Source organism: Poecile atricapillus, chromosome 1, assembly GCF_030490865.1.
Source record: "Poecile atricapillus isolate bPoeAtr1 chromosome 1, bPoeAtr1.hap1, whole genome shotgun sequence".
NCBI classification, from domain to species: domain Eukaryota; kingdom Metazoa; phylum Chordata; class Aves; order Passeriformes; family Paridae; genus Poecile; species Poecile atricapillus.
Window position 1 is genome coordinate 28,561,548 of NC_081249.1, and position 20,092 is coordinate 28,581,639.

General features: G+C 40.3%; 1 protein-coding gene and 1 long non-coding RNA gene across 2 annotated transcripts in view; one reads left to right on the forward strand and one right to left on the reverse strand.

The window, feature by feature from the left end:
* Positions 1–126, reverse strand: part of MRPS9 (mitochondrial ribosomal protein S9) — a 34,061-nt gene extending 33,935 nt beyond the window's left edge. Inside the window, exon 1 of the mRNA XM_058864538.1 lies at positions 70–126. Within this exon, the coding sequence (XP_058720521.1) occupies positions 70–111 (42 nt within the window). The 5' untranslated portion in view covers positions 112–126. The remainder of the gene's footprint in view (positions 1–69) is intronic.
* An 84-nt stretch (positions 127–210) lies between these two features.
* The window catches only part of LOC131592787 (uncharacterized), a 32,242-nt gene continuing 12,360 nt past the window's right edge, over positions 211–20,092 (forward strand). The window contains exons 1-2 of the long non-coding RNA XR_009280709.1: positions 211–428; positions 1,345–1,610. This is a non-coding gene — a long non-coding RNA (uncharacterized LOC131592787). The remainder of the gene's footprint in view (positions 429–1,344; positions 1,611–20,092) is intronic.

Sequence of the window (20,092 nt, forward strand, 5' to 3'; positions counted from 1 at the left end):
GGGAGGCCCTTTGGGGCCATTCCCGGCGGGACGCGAACCCCGGCCCCTCACCGCCCGCCCGGCTCTCACCTGCGCGCGCGGCCGCAGCACGCGCCCCACGGCCGCCGCCATCACCACGGCGCTCGGCGCTCCACCCTCCCATTGGCGGGCGGGGCCGGGGGGCGGGGCCGGGCCGCGCCTGCGCGCTGCTGCAGCGGCTGAGCCCGCGGCCGCGGTCCGGGACTGGAGCCGGGCGTCGCTCAGCCGCCCTTGGCCTTCCTAAAATCCAGCCCCGTCGGGAGAGTGGTGGGTTATAGCTGGAGTTACATTCACAGTGGTCGGCAGGAGACCCTCGGCGCGGCCTTCTGTCTCGGAGGGACAACGCTGAAAGCAGGAGTTCTCTTTGAGTACGCAGCGTGTCTGGGGTAGCAGCACTGCTCTGGAGATTGGTAACGAAAACCAGATCTCACCTTAGCACTGGTTTGTTTGGGTTTTTCCCACGGAAAAAAAAAAAAAAATAAGGACTCGCATAATCAACTAGGTTGGAAAAGACCTCTGAGATACCGAGTCCAGCCCGTGGCAATCGCTGCTATGTCAGCTGGACCAGGGCACTGAGGGGCACGTCCAGTCTTTCCTTAAACACCTCCGGGGACGGTGACTCCAACATCACCGCGGGCAGCCCATTCCAATGTCTAATCGCCCTTTCTGTGAACAAATTCTTCCCAATGTCCAACCTAAACCTCCCCTGGTGCAGCTTAAGTTCATGTCCTCTTGTCCTGTCGCAGGTTGCCTGGGAGAAGAGGCCGACCCCCACCTGGCTGCAGCCTCCTTTCAGGTGGTTGTAGAGTGATAAGGTCCCCACGAGCAGCCTCTTCTCCAGGCTGAACAAACCCAGCACCCTCAGGTGCCTCTCATAGGACTTGTGCTCCAGGCTTTTCACCAGCTCCGTTGCTCTTATGTGGATGGCATATTTTAGAGACACAGCAGTTGTCTCTTGCTGAGGGGAGGCTGGTGTCAGTCCTGTCATCTCCCAAGGTGACGACAGTGTCTCTGGATGCTGAACCTTGGGAGCTTGAGAATGTTCCTAGCTTCTCTGAGTTACATAGGATATACCCTCGTCGGTGATTGAATTTTGTCAGTAGTTTTTTCTACCATGGGAAAAGTGGAAATTAATTAAAATTTGAATTTTAAAAAGCTTTTCTTTAGAGTTATTGGGATCTTATTTTTGAGAGGAGTTACTATTTGAGAGGAATTTCTGGAAATTAATCTCTTCTTTTCCAGAGTTTTTTTTTATTTTTCCGTTAAGTTTTTCATGGGTGACCCTTGCTTTCCCCTGTGCAGGTGTAAGTATGATTTCCTCTCTAGGTTATAAAAGAGGTTATAAGAAAATTGGCCATGGGCAAAGGAAGTCATCTGCATGGGGAGGTCAAGGAGAAGTTACCTGGAGGTGTGCATCCATTCTTGCAGTTGCCAGCTGTGAAAGTGAAAACATCGATGGTTTTACTGACATGGATTTTCATTTACGTGCAAATGATTGCCATAAACACTGCACGGAAGGAAACCAGTGAAGTGTCTCTCCTGTGCACACCTGGCCAAGCACTGGGAACTGCAGCCACACTTTCAGTCACAGGGTATGTTGGGATGGCATTTAGTTGCTAGCTGTTTCTCTGGAAGAGAAAAAGGGGGTTGGCTTAGGGTCACAGTCCCACTGACCCACCTTCTGGAGCAGCCAGCAGAGCTGAAGGGATGGATAATGCCAGTGATGAGTATGGCCTCTTCACAGCCTATGGTGAATCTCATCTGCCATCTGTCGCCCCGCAGCTTGGCTTTGTTCAGCAGCAGAGGAGCTCTTCAGTCCTCACTGTGCTGAGCAATTGTTACTTCTCACCCTTGTCAGCTCTACAGAAACAAAGCGCTGCTGGAGTGAATGGTTTTTATTCTCCACATATAATTAATCATCAATTAAGCTTCAGGAGCAGGCCACCTATAAAACGTCGCCCACTTATTCTCGGTAAGTAGTTGATGTAAATACAACTTCCTTGATTTCCTACATTTTTCTACTCCTGTGCTCACTGTAAAAAAATCCTAAATGCTTTTGCAGTCTGGAGTATGATTTCAAAGACATTGGGCTTCATACAGCCCATGGTTTCAGTTGGAGGTCACAGGATTGCTCTTGCATATTGCTGAATATAGACTGTGGTGTAGGTGAAGCCCAGCAGTTAAGGGCTATGTTGTGTTTCTCTTGGATCATTAGAGCTGTCAGCCCTTAGAAACTGATGGCTGCCCCTTCAAGGTGGAAGATTTTTGTGCAAATTTCAGGTTTATTTCCCAACCATGCTGTTTCTGCCAAGGAGTTTACCTGTGCTTACTTGCCCCTAGGAGACACTTGTATCGAGATCGCTGAGTGACCATTTTCTAGACTGATGAGGAGTGCATGTAGTTATTACTTGGGATGCTTTGAAGGAACTGTACTTCTGTGGTAGGCATGGCTAGCATGTTCCAGAAAGATTCCTTCTAGTGGAAAGTGCCACTTCTGCTTGGGTGTCAGGAGTCTGGGTTTGCCAGTTCAAAATCAGTTTTTAGCACAAATGAAGGTAGGATAAAAATGAGCAGAGGTTATTTACATGCTCAACCACCTGCACCCCATCCCTCTGTCAAAATTTGTTAAGACAGGGGTGGAGGGAAATGCAAGAAAACCATGTTTAATCTACTTATCCCAAGATTAACTCCAAAGGGCTTCTCTTTCTGTCTCTGTGTTTAGTTGACAGACTGTAGATATTACCTAATCCATGCAAACTACCCCAATGCTTCACTAAGCCCTCTGAGGAACTTTAGTCACTTGTGTGGCAGGGATGTACTTTTTGAGCCCAGCTGGGCACTGTTCTACTCTGGGGACCTGTTTCAATTGTGAGCCTGATTACCCATATCCTCATGTAACCTGCTGTTCATGCTCTGTGCAATCACAGAACTGGGGACTGTTGCCTGCAGCACATTACCTTATTTTGTTTTTAGACATAGATAATGAGGAGTAAACATACCATTTGGAATGATTCAAAGCTTTGGAGTGCTGTCTTTGAGAGTGGCCTGGCATAAGGAAAAGGGTGCCTCTGTGTGGGTCTTGAGGTTTCTGCAGTGAAAAATCACTGAAAACAGAATAAAGAAGCCAGGCTGAGCCTGTCACATGCATGGGTTGGGGACAGCCAGAGGGGCACATCTGTAGTATTTGCAAATTCTTAAGCACAAACCTAAGCCTGACAGAGTTCAAGAAGAATTTGGGCAATGCTCTCAGGCACATGGTGTAACTCTTGGCAATGGTGCTGTGGAGGACCAGGAGTTGGACTTGATGATCCTGATGGGTCCCTTCCAGCTCAACATATTCTGTGATTCTGCAAGCTCCTATCACTGGTAGAATGAAGCTGTCAGGCTCAATGGACCTATGGGTTGTCCCAGGCCCTTGTCAATTTTCGGACTGCTTCTATGAGGCAGTGAGCTGGAGAGCACATCTGTAGCATATGCAAATTCTTAAGCACAAACCTAAGGCTGAGCTCCAGTCAAAAGTTACTGTTTGCTTATGTTACCAGCCTACATGCAGACAATCCCAAAGTGAGATTTGGGATGTTCTTTTGTAATCAGAGATGGGATTTCTAGATAGCATGAGTTCAGGTTACTAGTATGGGTAGTGTGAAAAGCAGTTGCCACCAGGTATCGCGGTGGCAGTGCTGGAGATGGATGGCTCTCCAGCTCACTGTCTCATATAAGCAGTCCGAAAATTGACAAGGACCTGGGACAACCCAAAGGTCCATTGAGCCTGACAGCTTCACTCTACCAGTGATAGGTGCTTGCAGAGCCAAAGAATATGTTGAGAGTTGGGAGGGACCCATCAGGATCATCAAGTCCAACTCCTGGTCCTCCACAGCACCATTGCCAAGAGTCACACCATGTGCCTGAGAGCATTGCCTAAATGCTTGAACTCTGTCAGGCTTGGTGCCGTGACCACTTCCCTGGGGAATCTGTTCCAGTGTCCAGTCACCCTGAGGGGGAAGAACGTTTTCCTAATAGGCGACCTAACCCTCCCCTGGCACAACTTGAGGCTGTTCCCTCCAATCTTGTCACTGGTTACCATTGAGATCAGTGCCTGCTCCTCCTTGTCCCCTCCCAAAGAAGTTGTAGACTGTGATGGGGTATAAAGACAGGGCAGATGCACAGAGAAAAGTCTCCTCATTGGTAATGAGCTGAAGAGTGTATCTTAAGCTTAGATATGAGAGAAACTCACTCAGGAGAAGAGGTCAGAACTTGGTGAAGAATGGAGCAAGATCTGCTGCCTTGCAACAAAACAAGCTAACCTGCAGCAGAGATCGGGGACTCCATCCATCAGAAGACAAAGCAAATAGCTGTAGAAGGGTTGTAGAAGGAAACTTTGCAGGATACCTTAATCCAAATCAATTTCTGAAAAAATGCCTTAATTTTTGCATTTTCCCTAAACAGAAATAAAATAATAGATTTGTTTTGGAATTCTGAACTAAACTTATAAAGCATCTTCTGTTCTCTTTCCCCTGTGCCTGTCTTCCTTAAGCTGTAAGTACTTTGGCTGAAGTTCTTGGGGCACATGTGCCGAAAGGGACAGCAGTCAACAGGGGCTGACTGGGTGACAGAATCTCAGGATGTTACAGTATCCACATGCCAGGAGCAGAGCCTAACTAGGAGCACTTTCTGGAGTGTCTTCGGGCCCAAGGAAGTTTAGGAACACCCAGGTCCAGTGTTGAACAAAAAATTGGAGTTTTTGTTTAGGGAGAGCATTGAAGAGTGGCTGACAGAAGCTTTGTATTTCAGAAGCTGATCAGTATGTGCTTGAAAAAGAACCAAAATGAATGTTAAAAATGCAGACAATCCAGCAGTATTTTAACTCTGTTCCAGTTAAGTAATTTCCAGATATTTTATGTGTATGCTTTTTGACACAGAAATTGTTTTGCATTGATCTTCCTCATCACTATTGAAAGGCTTGAGGCTGATATATCCAGAAGTCATGCTTTCTTTAATGCAAACACATAAATTCTATTTTAAAAGGCTAATAATAACAACAGCTATTTCATCGCACCTACTTTTCTTCAAATGTGGAACGAGCACACTTCATTTCATAGACTACATATGCCAGCTACCTAAGGGTTATCAATTTATGTTATGCTATAAAAGGCACAGCACTTAGGAGGCTGTCAGTCAAGTCTGTAGTGAGAGAGATTTCAAGGATCTTTATTCCAACACTATCAAACATAAAAATAAAGCAAATTTACCTGACAACACCAAATACAGAGCCATCCTATTTCATTTTATAGTGAAAGTGATTTGGACTGAGTATGGAATTAGGAAAAGTGAATCAAGAGTAGCCAAAGACCTTTACTTGTAAAGAAGTGCCCCTTGTTTTGTTCCTTACCACAACTTTCCTTCTTCATGAAAGAAGATGTTACGCAGATTTTCACTGCACTTTGGATAACAGCCCTGCATCTGTTTCATCTTTTCTTCATGGTTTGAGGTTTGCTGGTTGAGTTTTTTTCCCCACAGTTTATGGGTATCATTGAGCACTGCAAGGCATTTTGGGGAACATTGTTTTCTGCAGTATGGTGTTCCAGCTCTGCCATAATTTATTTGCTTGAGTAGACCTCACTGCATTTACAAACAGTTCCAAGAAAGAAAGAGAACTTACATGGATGTAATTTGGAGGCATCTGAAGATAGTTTTATCCCACATGAATGCCAGAGTCAGCCCAAAGAGATATAAATGCAGTGTCTATGCCTATTTTTAGTTGGCAAGTACTTTTAGACTATGTAATGTGTCTTTGTCATTTGTCTACCATACACTTTGCCTCCATATGTTTATCACTGTTGCTATTGCTGATTCAGTATTTCAATAATAGAATCATTTGGAGCTGTTCTTTAGACTGGGGTTTGCAACAGACTTTTTTTGTCTCAGTATGATTAGACTAATGTCATTGCTGATCCTAGCAGCATCTTTTGAGTCAGAGCTGACACTATATCTAGAAGCTGTGCCTATGCTTCTAAATAAAAGAGACCTAAGGACTGGCCTAGAGATAAAGTGACCTCGATCAAGTCACATCAGCATTGATTAGGGCCACCTTCCCTGTATAGCATAGCTGCTTGGAAGACCCCAAAATAGAACCAAAAATACAAATAATCTCCATCATCTAGACACAGAGCAGTAGCAGTTTTATCCCTTCATCCCACAGAAGGAAATATATTGCTATTCCCATTACTGAACCTGTTCAGATTTGTAAACTTTTCATTATTGAGTCTTTTAAGGACTAGGTACAAACATATATTCAAAATATAGGTGAAAATAGATGAAATAGTAGTTTTTCAGATTGTGTGTGCTTCCCAAGATTCATTTGTAGGCAAGGATTAGACACTCTAAGTTCTGTCTGCCTCACCAGATAACCAGAAAATACATATCACAGCATGCCCTCCTGAGAGAACATGAGGAATTTGCCATTCTACAATTTATGGAGGCCGCTGGAGGTTGTGAGCTCCATCTGTATCTTTGTCAGACTGCAAGCTCTCTTTTGTTTTGAAGGTTGTCACGTGTCTTCCTGTAGCCTCATATCTTTCCTGCTGGATTAAAACTCATGCAGGTGTATGATGGTCAGTGACCAAGCACCATGGAATGCTGTGGTTCCAGACACTCAGTTGATCCTGCTGAGAAGACCAGGCTGTGGAAGCTGTGGTCACCTTGGCCACAAACTAGTCTAACAGAAGACTTCACCTTCTGAGAATTGGATGGGGGCTGAAGAGCTAGAGAATAGAAGTGATCCTCTCAGTGTCTTTGGAATTCAGGAAGTGGCAGATCCAGCACCTTGCACTTTTCCAGGCTTCTTGGAGATGTTCTAAAGAGGGCCAAGTGCTTATTCAGAACGAAATTTCTTCTCCCCTCGAAATGAAACTAATGACTAAAATACTGTTCAATTCAGAGCTGAAAAGGAAGCTTTAACTTAACATTAATAGGCATTGAACCAATATTTGAAATAATGAAGTACTAGAAATTATGACTTAAATGATTTCAGGTTTTAAAACAGCTGTAGCAGCAGAAGCTTCTGAGGCATCAGGGCTTCCACAAAAAAAATCTAAAGAAATAAATACAATGCATCTTTACCAGAAATAACAAAGAAAGAGAATGACAAATTGGATCTGGATTAAGGAAAAAAAACAACCAAAACAACCCACAAATCACTGCTCTTACTTTGACCATTATATTCAAATAACAAAGAAAATAATTTGCAGTTGCCTGTTGTAAAACTCTTTACAGAAACAAGCAAATCACGTGCCTGTATTGAATCTATGTCAAGACCATAAAGTGTCCAGCAAAACCACCTATCTAACATATTGCAGATGTCTTTCCCAAATGTTCTGAGTAAAGAACTGATAATTTTTGGCTGCTCTCTTACTGCAGCAACAATGCACTACCTACAGTCTACCCTGTGGGTGCCTGTACTGAATACCCAGTCAATATGACACCTGGAAGTTCTGCTGCACAAGTTAAGATCTTAATTCACAATAATCTTGTGTGGGTATGGTTGGAGAGGGAATAAGCATGGAAAGCTTCTTTAGCATTCACACATTAGTGCAAGAGGTAACCCAAATGCAGAAAGAGTACTGTGCTCTTGGAGAGCTAAGCTGGCACCTGGAAAGTAGTTTTATTTATAGGTGTTTTATGCCTGCCTGAAGAGCCTGTCAGACAGTGACCACTTTTAACCAAGTTCCAACTGTGGGAAATAGTCCTGAGGAGAAGAGTAGGAAGCACTAATGAATACTATCTTTTCTCAACCTTCTCAACAAGTAGAAAGGCAGTCCCTGTTTTGACATCTTTTGCTCTGCCATCTTCAGCCATCAAAGAAAGCACTTAGGAGGGTAAATGATACAGTCTGGAGCTCACTCATGAAATAGCACATGTAATTGAGATTATTATAAGTATCAGTAGAAACTGTCTGAATCATCACCTCCTTATAGGTGAGAATCTAATACTGCATGTCAGCCTAAATCTGAACATCTACAGCAAGCAACTGTATTTCTCATATTATGATAACACTGTTTCTAAATGGGAGGTGAAACAGAAGAGAAAGTTTGCAGATTTTGATGGGGAAAAGATAAAGAAGCTCCAGCTTCTGTGATCATAGTCACAAGCTGACTGATTTACTTACTTATTGATGACATAAGTCATGTGTCATTAATAATGTGCTGCCACAATCCAGCCGGACATGGTTGGCTAGCAGCAAATTATCCTGAACCTTGTGGAGGCAAGTAGGCTCCAGCATATTTTAAAGATGCCAGACATTTTGTCTCTTTGGCCAAGTGTTCTCAGTCATTTATAAAGTTACATGGAAAGGTCAGTCTGTACTTATATATACAATATGATTTAACCAGATTACATTATTTCCGTTTACTTATAAATAAATTTTTTAAAGCACAGCAAAATGAATAAGCTTGTTAAATATCTCTTGGGAAAGGACTTCACTGTCCCCTGGGATATGACTGCTAGTTTTCCACTCTCCTGAATACATTAAAAAAAGTTAATCAGACTGGAATTTCAGTAAGAGTTTCTGTTGGAATATAGAGGTTCTGAGCAAATATATTTTTTTAAATGCAAGAAGCCTTCAGAAGAAAGTATTTCTGAATGAAGTTATCAGGGAAGATGTGTATTCAAAATAAAAACTACAGTTTCAAACATTAAAAATAAAAGGGGAGATGAGTCAACTATATGTAATTCTTCTGTTGCATGACATCAAATGAGGAATTTTTTGGTAAAATACATTCAGGATAGCATTCAGATCACATTTTAAGCTCCTTATTAGAGCCTGAAAATAATTTGTGTTGCAATGAGGAACAGGCTTGGGGAAATTTGTTTTGCCTTTTTCAGTTTTAAATTTTCTGCAAATGATATGTAGTTTAATTATTATTTTAAATTGTCTATTTGGGTTTATTGAAAGAGGTTTTTGCACTCTAATGACATATGATTGTTAAGCACCTTCTAATTATTTTGAGATTGTTTGCAAAGAAATCTTGGTCTTCAGATTTTTTTCTCAGATTCATGCCACTATTTGATGTACAAAATTGGAATAGTTTGAAATTCTTGAGAAAAATAATTTTTTGTCCTCTCATGTTCATGCTGAAAATTAGATTCTTTACTCCAGTAGTAGAACAAATCTAACAAAATAAATCTATGTTTCTGAATTACTCTTCTGCTTTCAAATATTAGAGGACTTTCACAAATTCTCAAACTGTCTATGCAATATTCAGTTAATCTCACAGTTAAGGTTTAATTCTAGATGGTGGTGTGTTTTAGGTGATAGAATACATAGAACACCTTATCACTATCACTGAGTAGTGGCACTACTGTGACTGGAACATGGTATTCAGAAAAATGTAAAATTCAGGAATCCTCAGAACTTAATGTCAGTGAAGCAAATTAATGGTAATGTAGGAACTACCATTAATTGGTAAGTGGAAGATTATAAGAAAAATGTAAATACCACTGTGCTTTTTGAACCTGGATATATTTGCAAAAATGGGAGGATTCCATTCTCTTGAAATTAATTTTAGAACTGAGCCAAGGTCAGGATTCTGCTGCCATATGTCTTTAAAGAACTTCTTACTTGGTGAAGAAAGCTGTTGCCATTAATGGCACACTATTCAATGCCATGCACCACAAGAAGGAATTTTAAAACCGAGTCCTAAGAATTTCCGTGATCAATTAATAGAATTTTTTCAGGCCAGGGGCTTTCAGCTTGAGGTAGAAGATGGCAGCTCTGCCACATTGAAGGACCATCCTCAGGAGCCCTGGAGATTTTCCTTTTCCCCTGTGCCTGATGCCTGCCTTACCAGCAGAAAATCACCAGGTACTTTGTCAAGATGGCAAGCACACTAGTGATTAAGTGTTAATTCTACCTACCTTTTGTGGGTGCTGGCCAATACATAGTTAAGTTACAATATGAAGTTATTTACATGCAGCTTGCAGCCTTTTAAACCCTGCTGAAGATGTCTGAACAAGCTGACTCAAAAGAGGAGCTGTAAAAGGGAGTGGGCAGGGAAATATCTTCTTTTTACTTAAAAATATTCTCCTTAAACCAAAATATATTGTGTTTGTTTATATAAAAACAAGATCATATCCATAAGTCAAAGAAAATAATAAAAAGAGTAATTAATATTCTCTCTTTTGTACCTATTCTCTGTTTGCTTTATGATTTGTAGCAGATGGATGCCAAATGTTTTTAAAGAATCCAAACTAATTTTATAATGAGATGTTTCATCTTTTCAAAATAATTTCTCCTTAAAATGCCAGCTATCCTTTTGATTTTAAGCTATAAAAACATTACTGTTGAAATATGATAATATTTTTAGTAGCTCCAAGTGAATATGCATTCTTGAGCTTTCTTCCATTATCCATGTCTGAAGATTCTTCCTTTTCACACCTCTATCTCATTGTTTTATTTGTCTTTGGAAAAAATCTAGAAACCTTTGTGTCACAGCAATATTCTCACTGTCTGCTAGCAAGCTGTTATGGTTCTATTTGTGGTAGATTTTCTTGATTTAGAACAAAATCTGTTTTTTAAAATTTATTTTATTGCATGGGCATATACAGTACATTATGAGTAATTCTAACACAAACCAATAAAGCAGTCTGTCTTTTTTCTTAGTTAAGATTTAAAGAATTTCTGAGTCAATATTTAAAGAAATATGAGTGAAGATAGGGAAAGAAAATAAACAGAACTGAGTAAAGTAGAACAGAAAAGGACGTTGACAAAATACGCTTTCTCTTAAGTGACAATTCCAAATGTTCATTTAGGAGTAAAAATAAATGGATGATGATGGTGGGACAGAAGCCTGTGGCAGAAAGAAAGCTTTAGTATGTGTCCAAAGCACCTAAATAAAAGACTGGGAATAAAAGCTCTTATTCTTAAATGCACAGGAAAAATTTCTTAAATACATCCTTAGGTTGCTTAACCAAGGATCCAAAGCATCTAATATAAAATGTACTGAGTATAGATGAAGTGTTTTTAATTAAAAAATGCAACTCAACATTTCAAGTGGCAAGATGATCTTGAAATTTCCAGCTATGATCTGTCCTGATCTTTCCTCAAATAAATATCTAGAAAATCTTCTGAAAAAAACCCAGAAGAATAGTGAATTACTGGGATAACTTATCAGATAAGTAGGCTACCACTGCAGAGAAAGCATTCTTTCTTGGAAAGCATTTAATACAGCACTATTGCTGGGTGTAGCCCTGGTATGTCAGTGCTGTTGTAACAGAGACAGCTCCTACCCCCTTAAATATAAGTGAGGAGAAAGTCAGGAAAGTTGAACAAATGTCTCTATAGATAGAGGACTTGTCTGAGAAATGTTTATAAATGTAATCTACAAAATAAAAGTTTACAAGCTAGCCTGTTATGATGATTTCAGAAAATTCTCCAGGAATTTTTCTAAAAATTGAATATACTGTTTTTGAATGGTTGCTATAATGGAGGAAAGGTTTCTAGCAAGTAGTTTTGAAGCAAAAAAAGGTTTTCTCTTACTTTAGCAACAGAGAAGAATGGCTGATGTTAATGTAATTCCATGTCAAAAGTACAAAAAGTGCATCAGATATAGGAAGTAGGTGATTCTACTCTTAAGCTGTGAAGGAAGGCATGTCATGTGTACTTTGCACTTCACATTTTATGATGCCAGAAGCTAAATGCATAATATAAAACCTGCAGGAGCTGAACTATGATATGATAATTATGATAACTGGGGACATTTCTCTCCAAGGAGTGAACTCTAATAGTTAAGGAGTGAGTTGATGTTAAAATAAAAATCTCACTATGCATTGATTAAATAAAAGGTATCCAGAAGGTTTATTGCATAGTAGCAAGGGACATGATTTGTACTTTCTGTGGGCCACAGTATCCATTTATTAAAACAATATCTCTGTTTACTGGAAATTAAGGTTGCAACAGGACATAACCTTTCATCTGAAAATTACAACTATGGAAATGAACATCTAGGTGGGAAGATGTATAACCATTTTCATTTTTATATTGCCTATAGCAGCAGCAGACCTGTGCTTTTTGGTGCTTCCATTTCCATTTCTGATAGCCATGAAAAGCAATACTTGCCTTGCTTTTATCCACAGATGTACCTCAGGCTAACAGCAACACACATGGACCAGGTATTGCTCTCCAGATTTGTGCCAGAGAGTGCCCTGGAGTTCTGAGGGTGACTGAAGTGTTCCAATTCATCATCCACTCTCTCAGTGTCTCCAAACCTGTGGAAAATGCCTCACATCTCATCCTGAATTTGTGAAGAGGGCAAGTATGTCTTCACCTGGCAAATGTTTAAACTGTTTGGTGTTAAGCAAGGCATCCTGGCACCCTGTTCTGGCACTAAGGCCAGCTGTCACAGAGTGGCTTGCAACCGCACTAATAAAGTCTTACGCTTCAGCACAGGGCATCAACATCCACACCACCTGTTGGAAGTTGTACCAGGGCTGTACTAATTCTTGAACTATGGCTGACGAGGTCCTATATAGCACGACCAAAGATGTGCTTGCAACTCTTCCAGTTATTCCAACTATTCTAAACTATTCTAACTGTAATTTTACAATACAGCTGATAGACTTCCCTTACCCAAGAACATTTCCTGACACTGTTTAACTTAGCTATATATAACCCCAGAGATTGGATCAGTAAGAGAGTATCAAGAATCACATAGACGTAGCCCAAGGATTCTGATTTCTATGCCCTGGCTTCAGGACATTTAGAAGTAAACCTCTACTGATTTTAAGAGTCATGGTGACACTCAGGTCCCTGTGCACAGGTATTGCCTCTGCTTGAAGATCTTGTCCCCATGCTGCAGGCTGGGTGGGTTAGGCTTAGAAGAGGATGACAGTCTCCCTTGAAGTGCTGAAGTGGTTAACACTAAATGAGGTGACATTTACCCTGAGCTGTGGGGTGACAACACACATTTCCAGAGCTCACCCTGATCAGATGAGATCCGACCTAATTTTTCAGTATGCAGCTACTAGACACTTTTGATCTTGGGCTCAATCTTTTATCTTTTATGTGTATATATCAGCAGAATACTATAGATTTAGAATTAGATCAACTAAACTGTTTCTCCTCAGGAGCTTATGTGTTTTGATCAGTGCTGAATCACCTAAGGTATCAGGTCAGAATGTTTTCCTCGTAAGTTTTGGGCTGAGAATATTACTCTAGCTTTTAGATTCTGGATGTACTAGGTGATGTTTTGAATTAAAAAGGGGATTTTCAGAGCCTTGTTGTCAGGTCTAGTAGAACAACTACCTTCTGAAATCTGTAAGGACAGACTCAGATGAAAATAGCCTGGAAAACCAGGTGGTACAGGGAATGGTTTCCAAAATCGGGGTAACTCCTCTGAAATTCACCCCCTTCAAGGCTTCTCCTTTTTAAAGAAGAGACTTCTATCACAAATCCCTCTGCCTGTTTTGGCTGATGCAGTGTGACACGAGGCAAGCAGTTTAAATGCCAAGGCAGTTGATCCAATGTGCACAGACTGACACTGAGAAAAAAAACCCAAGTGGTTTTATTCTGAAACCATGTCCTTAACTGACTCATCAAAGTTGTTTTTGTTTTGTTACACTAGAGGAATATGATGATGACTTAGTGATGAAGCCTTTTTCTCCTAAACAGCTTACCCATGATATTTGTTTGTTGTCTTTGTAAATACATTCTATTAATGGCATATATTTTTGTTGTGTGGATGATGCAATGTTAGAAGCTGCTCTCCACAGTTTAATCTGAGATTGCATGCCATAACATTGCTTACATTGATATGAATACTACTTGAGCTTACATTGTCAGAGGTAGCGATCTCAACAGGATAGTAAAACAGCTGATTACTTCCTGAAGCACCTCTTTAAATCAGGAATCCTCACAATAAAATGACTTTTAAGAATCCTTTTAATATTGGAGCATTCAATAGTTCATCACCTTCAAAAAATGTAAGGTACAAGGAGGAAAATGTCCTTCCCTTTTCCACAGGTACCTCATCCTTGTTTGAAATTTAAATGCAGTTTTGGTTTATTATTTTTAAATGCCTTCATTTAATAATTAATTAAAATATATTTTTTTACAAAGATGAGTAGAAAATAAGAATGCTGAAAGCCTCCTCTCAGTCTAGACTGCTATTTTTTGTGTACAAAATGTTTGTACAAAATGTTTGATGTCATTCCTGAATAATGTTCAGCAATGTTTTATCCATCAGAGTTATCCAAATACAAGCAAAGGGCAACTCCATATTTCAGTGACCTGACTAGTCCCTTTGTTGAATGGCCAGCTTCACTTAACTGCAGATGGTCATATGATATAAAAGTATAAAACATCACAAAAAGAGGTGCTGTAACTTCTGGAATCTATTTTTGCAATCTGTGCTCATATTTTCTATTATACAGCATCTCGTCCTCAGTAGAAAAGTTCCAAAAGTTTACATCAATTAATTTTATTTGATCTATGTAAACTAGAAAAAAAAATCCATGAGGCTGACACTTTGAATCCAGTTCAAACTTGTTTAGATTAACTTCTCTTAATTAGCAACCTAAGTGAAAGCAAAGCAAGGGTAAAATCACTTCCTCTGCACCACTGATGGATGTGTCTTCAGTGAAGAGTTAACATGAATTATCCGTGCTTGAATTACTCTGTTTGTACAAGCTCTGTTTGCATGAAAGAAACCACACTGTGAAATAACACTAGAGTTTATTTTGTCCAGGCTATGCTTGTATGTTATACTAACAGTTGTGGATGGGCATCCTATGGATTTCTTTGCTGGAGCAAGCTGCAAAACAAAACAAAACAAAACATCCCCAGTTAATTGTTTATAAGAAAAGGCCGACCTCTTTACATGAGCAGAAGGCACTGAAGGACTGTATACCCTTGAAGTTTTCCCATGGAGCAAACATATGTCCCTGCTACAGGGAGATCAGTTGTTAGGCTGCATCCATTGGTGGGCCAGCCAGTTAGAGCTACAGGCTTCACCATGCTGAAGTTGGCATCCTGGTTAAACTTGGGCAGCATTTAGGGTAAAGTTAGCTTCGAAGAGATGTTCTTGCTTTTGGGATTTGCACTCCTACACAATAAGATGCAGACCTAGTATAGCAAGATTTCCTTATATTACTCAGATCTGCTTAGTGACATTAATATGTCACATTCAGGATGAGCTTGCCTGGGTGCCCTGTGTCTGCTGTATTTGAGGTCAGGTGCCTGCTCAGTGTAATAGTCTGCATATTTTCCTGAGACTTTTTCTGTGATATACCTCGTTCTATCTATCCTCTGACATATGTATAAAACTTAGTCATTATGCTAAAGATGTATCTTCTCTACTCTAAAGTTTGAAAGTAAGAAAGAAGGTAATAGTTTTCAGGACAGGTTACTGAGAATGGCAGTTCACTGTTAAGGAAAATTGAAAACAATAGCCAGCTATTCAAAACAAACAAAGCTATTTGGGAATCTATATATATTTGCTCACTGAAATGAATGGCCTGACTTTTGGAGGTGCTAAGTTGATCCAAACTCAGAACGTTTTCCATCCTCAAAAATCTGGCCAATTGCTTTCATGTCTCTCTGTGGAATGTAGTCACCCAAGTTTGACAGTTTTGGCTCTAAGGTTTAACTTGACTGAAAACAAACTGGCTTCAAAACTGTAGGGGAGGTTAGCAGCAGCTGCTCAAACCTATGTATCCAAGAAAGAAAATCTTAAAATGTCAAATGGATTTCTTCTCATGAAGTCAACCAGCAATAAACAGGAACAAAAACATACCTGGAAGGGTAAAACCAGACCTCAGTCTGCTATTTCTTGCTCACATGATGTTTCTGAGCAACCCTGCCTGGGGTCAGGGGCTCAGGTGGACTGTTGTGCAGGAACCTGAAGCTTGTCATTTTCATAGCAACATCTATAATTTAGATACTGCTCTCTTCAGTTCTCAGTGGAGGAGCTGTGAGCTGGCACAATCATAACCTCCATACCATTCCTCTTCAAAATAAATGAATAATCTTGCAGGAAACAAGAGCTGCCCAGGCTGTAGCAGACGGTAGAGAATGCTGTAAGACGTTTGCAATGCTTTGTGCATCTGTGGATAAAATGAAGTTTGAGGTAGACAGAAAAAGGTAGTTAGGAAACTTTCCAATTGAATTTGAAACTCAAACTGAGACCCAAAAGCTGAGACCAGAATTAGTGAACCTTTTGGTTTTAAGTATTTGAAATTCTAGCATAAAATTATCTTTCAGTAATGGAAAAAATAGAAATTAATATTGAAATGATTCTGCATTCAAGAAGTGCAAATCTGTCTTCAAGTTCATTTAGCAAAGTGACATTTAAATTACTATGAAGGATTGTGTGTGCTATATATTATTTGTAATTTCATAAAATGTTGGGATGAGATTGTCCTGGGATCAGCATATGATTAAGCTGATTATATACCTTATATACATGGTATGCTTCTTTTTCAGTCACAATCAAAATACAACCTTCTTTTATTAATATAATAATTTAGATGTCATAACTGAAATCTCAGTTAAGTATTTTTTAATTTCTATTCACAGCCTTTTATTCTCTATTAACACACTCATTCCTCTCACCTAAAAAAAGATTCTACTTTTCCCATCACCACGATGGCTGACATCTGCTAGGATGACCCCCTGCCCCTTGCAGCAAAGCACTGCTATGTAGAAATGGACGACAGACAGATGCTCTTCTCCTCATTCTAAAGAACTTTAAAAATACGGATGGGTGCAGAAGAGGGCACCAAATACTAACTGTCAAAGCAGACACTGTTTTTCTCTCCTTAACACCCATGCTGAGTATTTTTCTTTTCCTCACTCCCAACCCCCATATATGCATATGTGTCTTAATACTCAAAATAAGTCTTACTATTTTATTTTGAGTCTAGGAACACTTTCATCCAATTTCCTTCAGGCCTGTTGATCTTCCTTTTCTGCTGTGAAAACAAGGGTGTGAGTAGCAGAAAACTAAAGAATATGCTACTGTAACCCACTCTGGCACTCTATGTCTCTCCTGACTGCCATCTTTAAGCTCAAGCAGCAGAGGTTAAAGTCACTAAGCTCAGAAACCCACGTTTCAGTTCCTGCTACGCTTGCTGTGCCATCCTGGGTGTTATACAAGGAGGACTCTTAATGTAAAGTGAAGACTGCGTAGTTAAAATTACCTCAGGAAATTCCAAAATTAAGATTTCAAGTGTGATATGTTAATGGGACTATATTACACACATAGCACCTTCTGCATTTTTATTGCTTTTATAGTTAAGGCTTATTATCTGTCATATATGCATTCTGACCCAGTTCTTCAAAATCCATTGAAATCAATATAGTCAAGGTTTCATCACTGCAATCCAGGGGTAATTGAAGAATTACATGCTGATGAAAAGGTGCAGGGACAGGGCAAAAGGCAGAAATAATGACTTTACCTAGTTCTAGTATTCCTGTTGTCCCAGGACCATCGAATCAAACTCCTCCATCATTGTTCTCTTCTCATGTAGATGTAGTTTGCACATTTTTCCTCATTGTGGCTGAATATCTCTAGCCTGGTCCATGCATAACTCCCGTGGAAAACGGGGATTCCAAATTAAAATCGTTTTGGAGCTGGGCAAGAGTAGTTTTCTTCAGGATTGGTAGGGCACTGAGCTATAAGGGAACTAAATGCCCAATTAGTGATGTCTGAGAGCAAAGCTCTTGAGCATGTAGTGAAGAATGCTTTGTTTTGGTGTCTAGGAAACTTTGTGGCTGAAAGCTAAGGCAGTGGTAGATATTGGATATATGAAAGACAATTATGCTGTGCTTGTTCAGAGACTCGAGAAACAAGCAGAGGCTGGTGTGAAAGAACTGAAAAAATTATGAATCAGCGAATAAAAAAAAAGATAGAAATATGTATTACTTCACTGACAGTAGAATGTTTTGGACATACAATGTGTTGAATGATTTATTTTTAACTATTTGTCTTTCAGACTATCTGCTAATAATACATGAGCCCAAAGAGACATGGAAAAATTCAACCACACATTTCCATACATGGGATAGGAATCTGTACAATACCCATTCATCAGAGCTGCATATCACTATGCACACTCATAACTCAAGCTTCAAAAAAGCTTGGGAAACAACATGGGTGCTAGTAGCTCAAAGTCAGGGTCTCTAAAAATCTAGAAAAGGTATGTCCCTATCATGCCAGAGACTCCTCTGTGGACTAACTGTGACACTCAGACCACTGATGCTGAAAACCTCAATAAGAAGTAGCTGTCTGTGTGTGTTAATTCCAGGTACTCCTCTACCAGGTCACTAAGGGATTTCTTAGAGTCTATTCTAGGTTTGAGAAGGGAAAGGAGCCTTGGAAAATAGCTATAAGCATCATAGAAATCATGGAAAGCTGAGTGCCACAAAAACATATTTTGACTTGTACTGAAAAAAAAGATTCTTCTAGACTGCATATTGACTCAATGTTTTTGCTTCTCTGTTCTGGTTTCCATCTTGGTTCCTGATAGAAACTGCTTGTTTCCAGTTTCTTGGATCTTCACTGCCTAGTATTGATTTGAATCTTACATCCTTGTCCAATGAAACCACAGTTATTACCCACTTATTGCACTACCAAATAAGTACTTTCACCCCTTCGCTCATCTTTCTCTCGGGAAGAATTCCCAGCAGATGTCTGTAAACTTACCTCATTCCCTGCTTTAAAAGCATCTCAAAGCCTGCAACACATAGAGCAACAGTCAGGCTGCTGGCCATGATGCTGAACAATCTCTCTTTCTTTGTGCTTCCCTCTAAGTGTCCGTGTTCCCAATGCTGTTTCTAGTTTCATTCTTAGACTTTCTCCTCTTTCAGGCAAGAGGACCTTTTGTGAGTTGCTGGTGCAGCACCTTTTCTTGCAGTAAACTGTGGGCTCCAGGTGAGAGTATAAAACAGACTGGGGCTGATTTTCTTAGGCAATCACTGTATTCCCCGTGCAGATTGTCTGTCAGTTCCTCTAGCGGGTCTCCAAGATGCTGGTGGAGGAGGAGAGGGATATTTCTGGTGGTCCTTCTGATCCAAATTGCTGTATGAAGGATTCTCCAGAGCAGATGGAAGTGAAGGTTGAGTCAGGTCAGGTCCCTCTTTCTCACTGCTATAATGGCCTTTTGATCTGTAGGGAAAGTTAAAGCTGCCTTCCACAGCTTTTATTTGGAAGCTGCTGCCTGGCTATCTGCCCCATCTGCTTCATCCAGGCAGTGAATCACGCCTGTTGTGCTTAAACCATTGACCCCTACTCTGAGAAATACCAGAGAAGAATAGAGTTTAACTAAATCTTTCAGTAGCACCCTCTCCCCTTATTTTTCTCCCTCCTTCCTATTGTTTTGAAGCCACGTCCCTTTTTGTTTGTTGGAGGAAGATTAAACAAAGGATGCCACCAGTGGCGCTGGGGTTTTTTGGTGCACATGTTGTCTGTACCACTCAGGCAGCCTTCCAGCAGGTATGCCCATACAGCTGCAGAGCCATTCACTGCTGAGCCATAAAACTGCTGGCAGGTCTCACCATCTGTGAGGAAGACCGTGTGAGAACTTCTCGCTATTACTGGGTGGCTTTCAAGACAAATGTCAGTTCCGACCCCATTAAGATAGCCAGCATTTTAGAAATGGCATGATGTATTGCAAGGCTGTTCTCTTTCTCTGTCCTGATAGGTTGAGTCATGAAGTTTTGTAGATATTCTCACATGAAAAAATACTCGAATTGTTATGGCATTTGAACACCGTGAAACACTTCGCAATTATGAAACTCTTCCCATTGAGTGTCTGACAATATAATAAAAATTAGGGTGGGAAATTGTGGAATTTTAAGGTATGCTGCTACCATTACAGGAAAGAAAATGGGAGAGAGAAGAAACATAAAACCAACCCAAGAGAACTTGGGTTGTCTTGGCACTCAGAACTTTGCACTTAGCACTCAGAACTTTGGTAGTCTGGCAAAGTCTATGGAAAAAAGGAACAGTGGCTCTGTATCTAGTCCATCATCCATACATTTCGGCCTTGCTGTCCACAAAATAAAAACGTTTTTTTCCTTAAA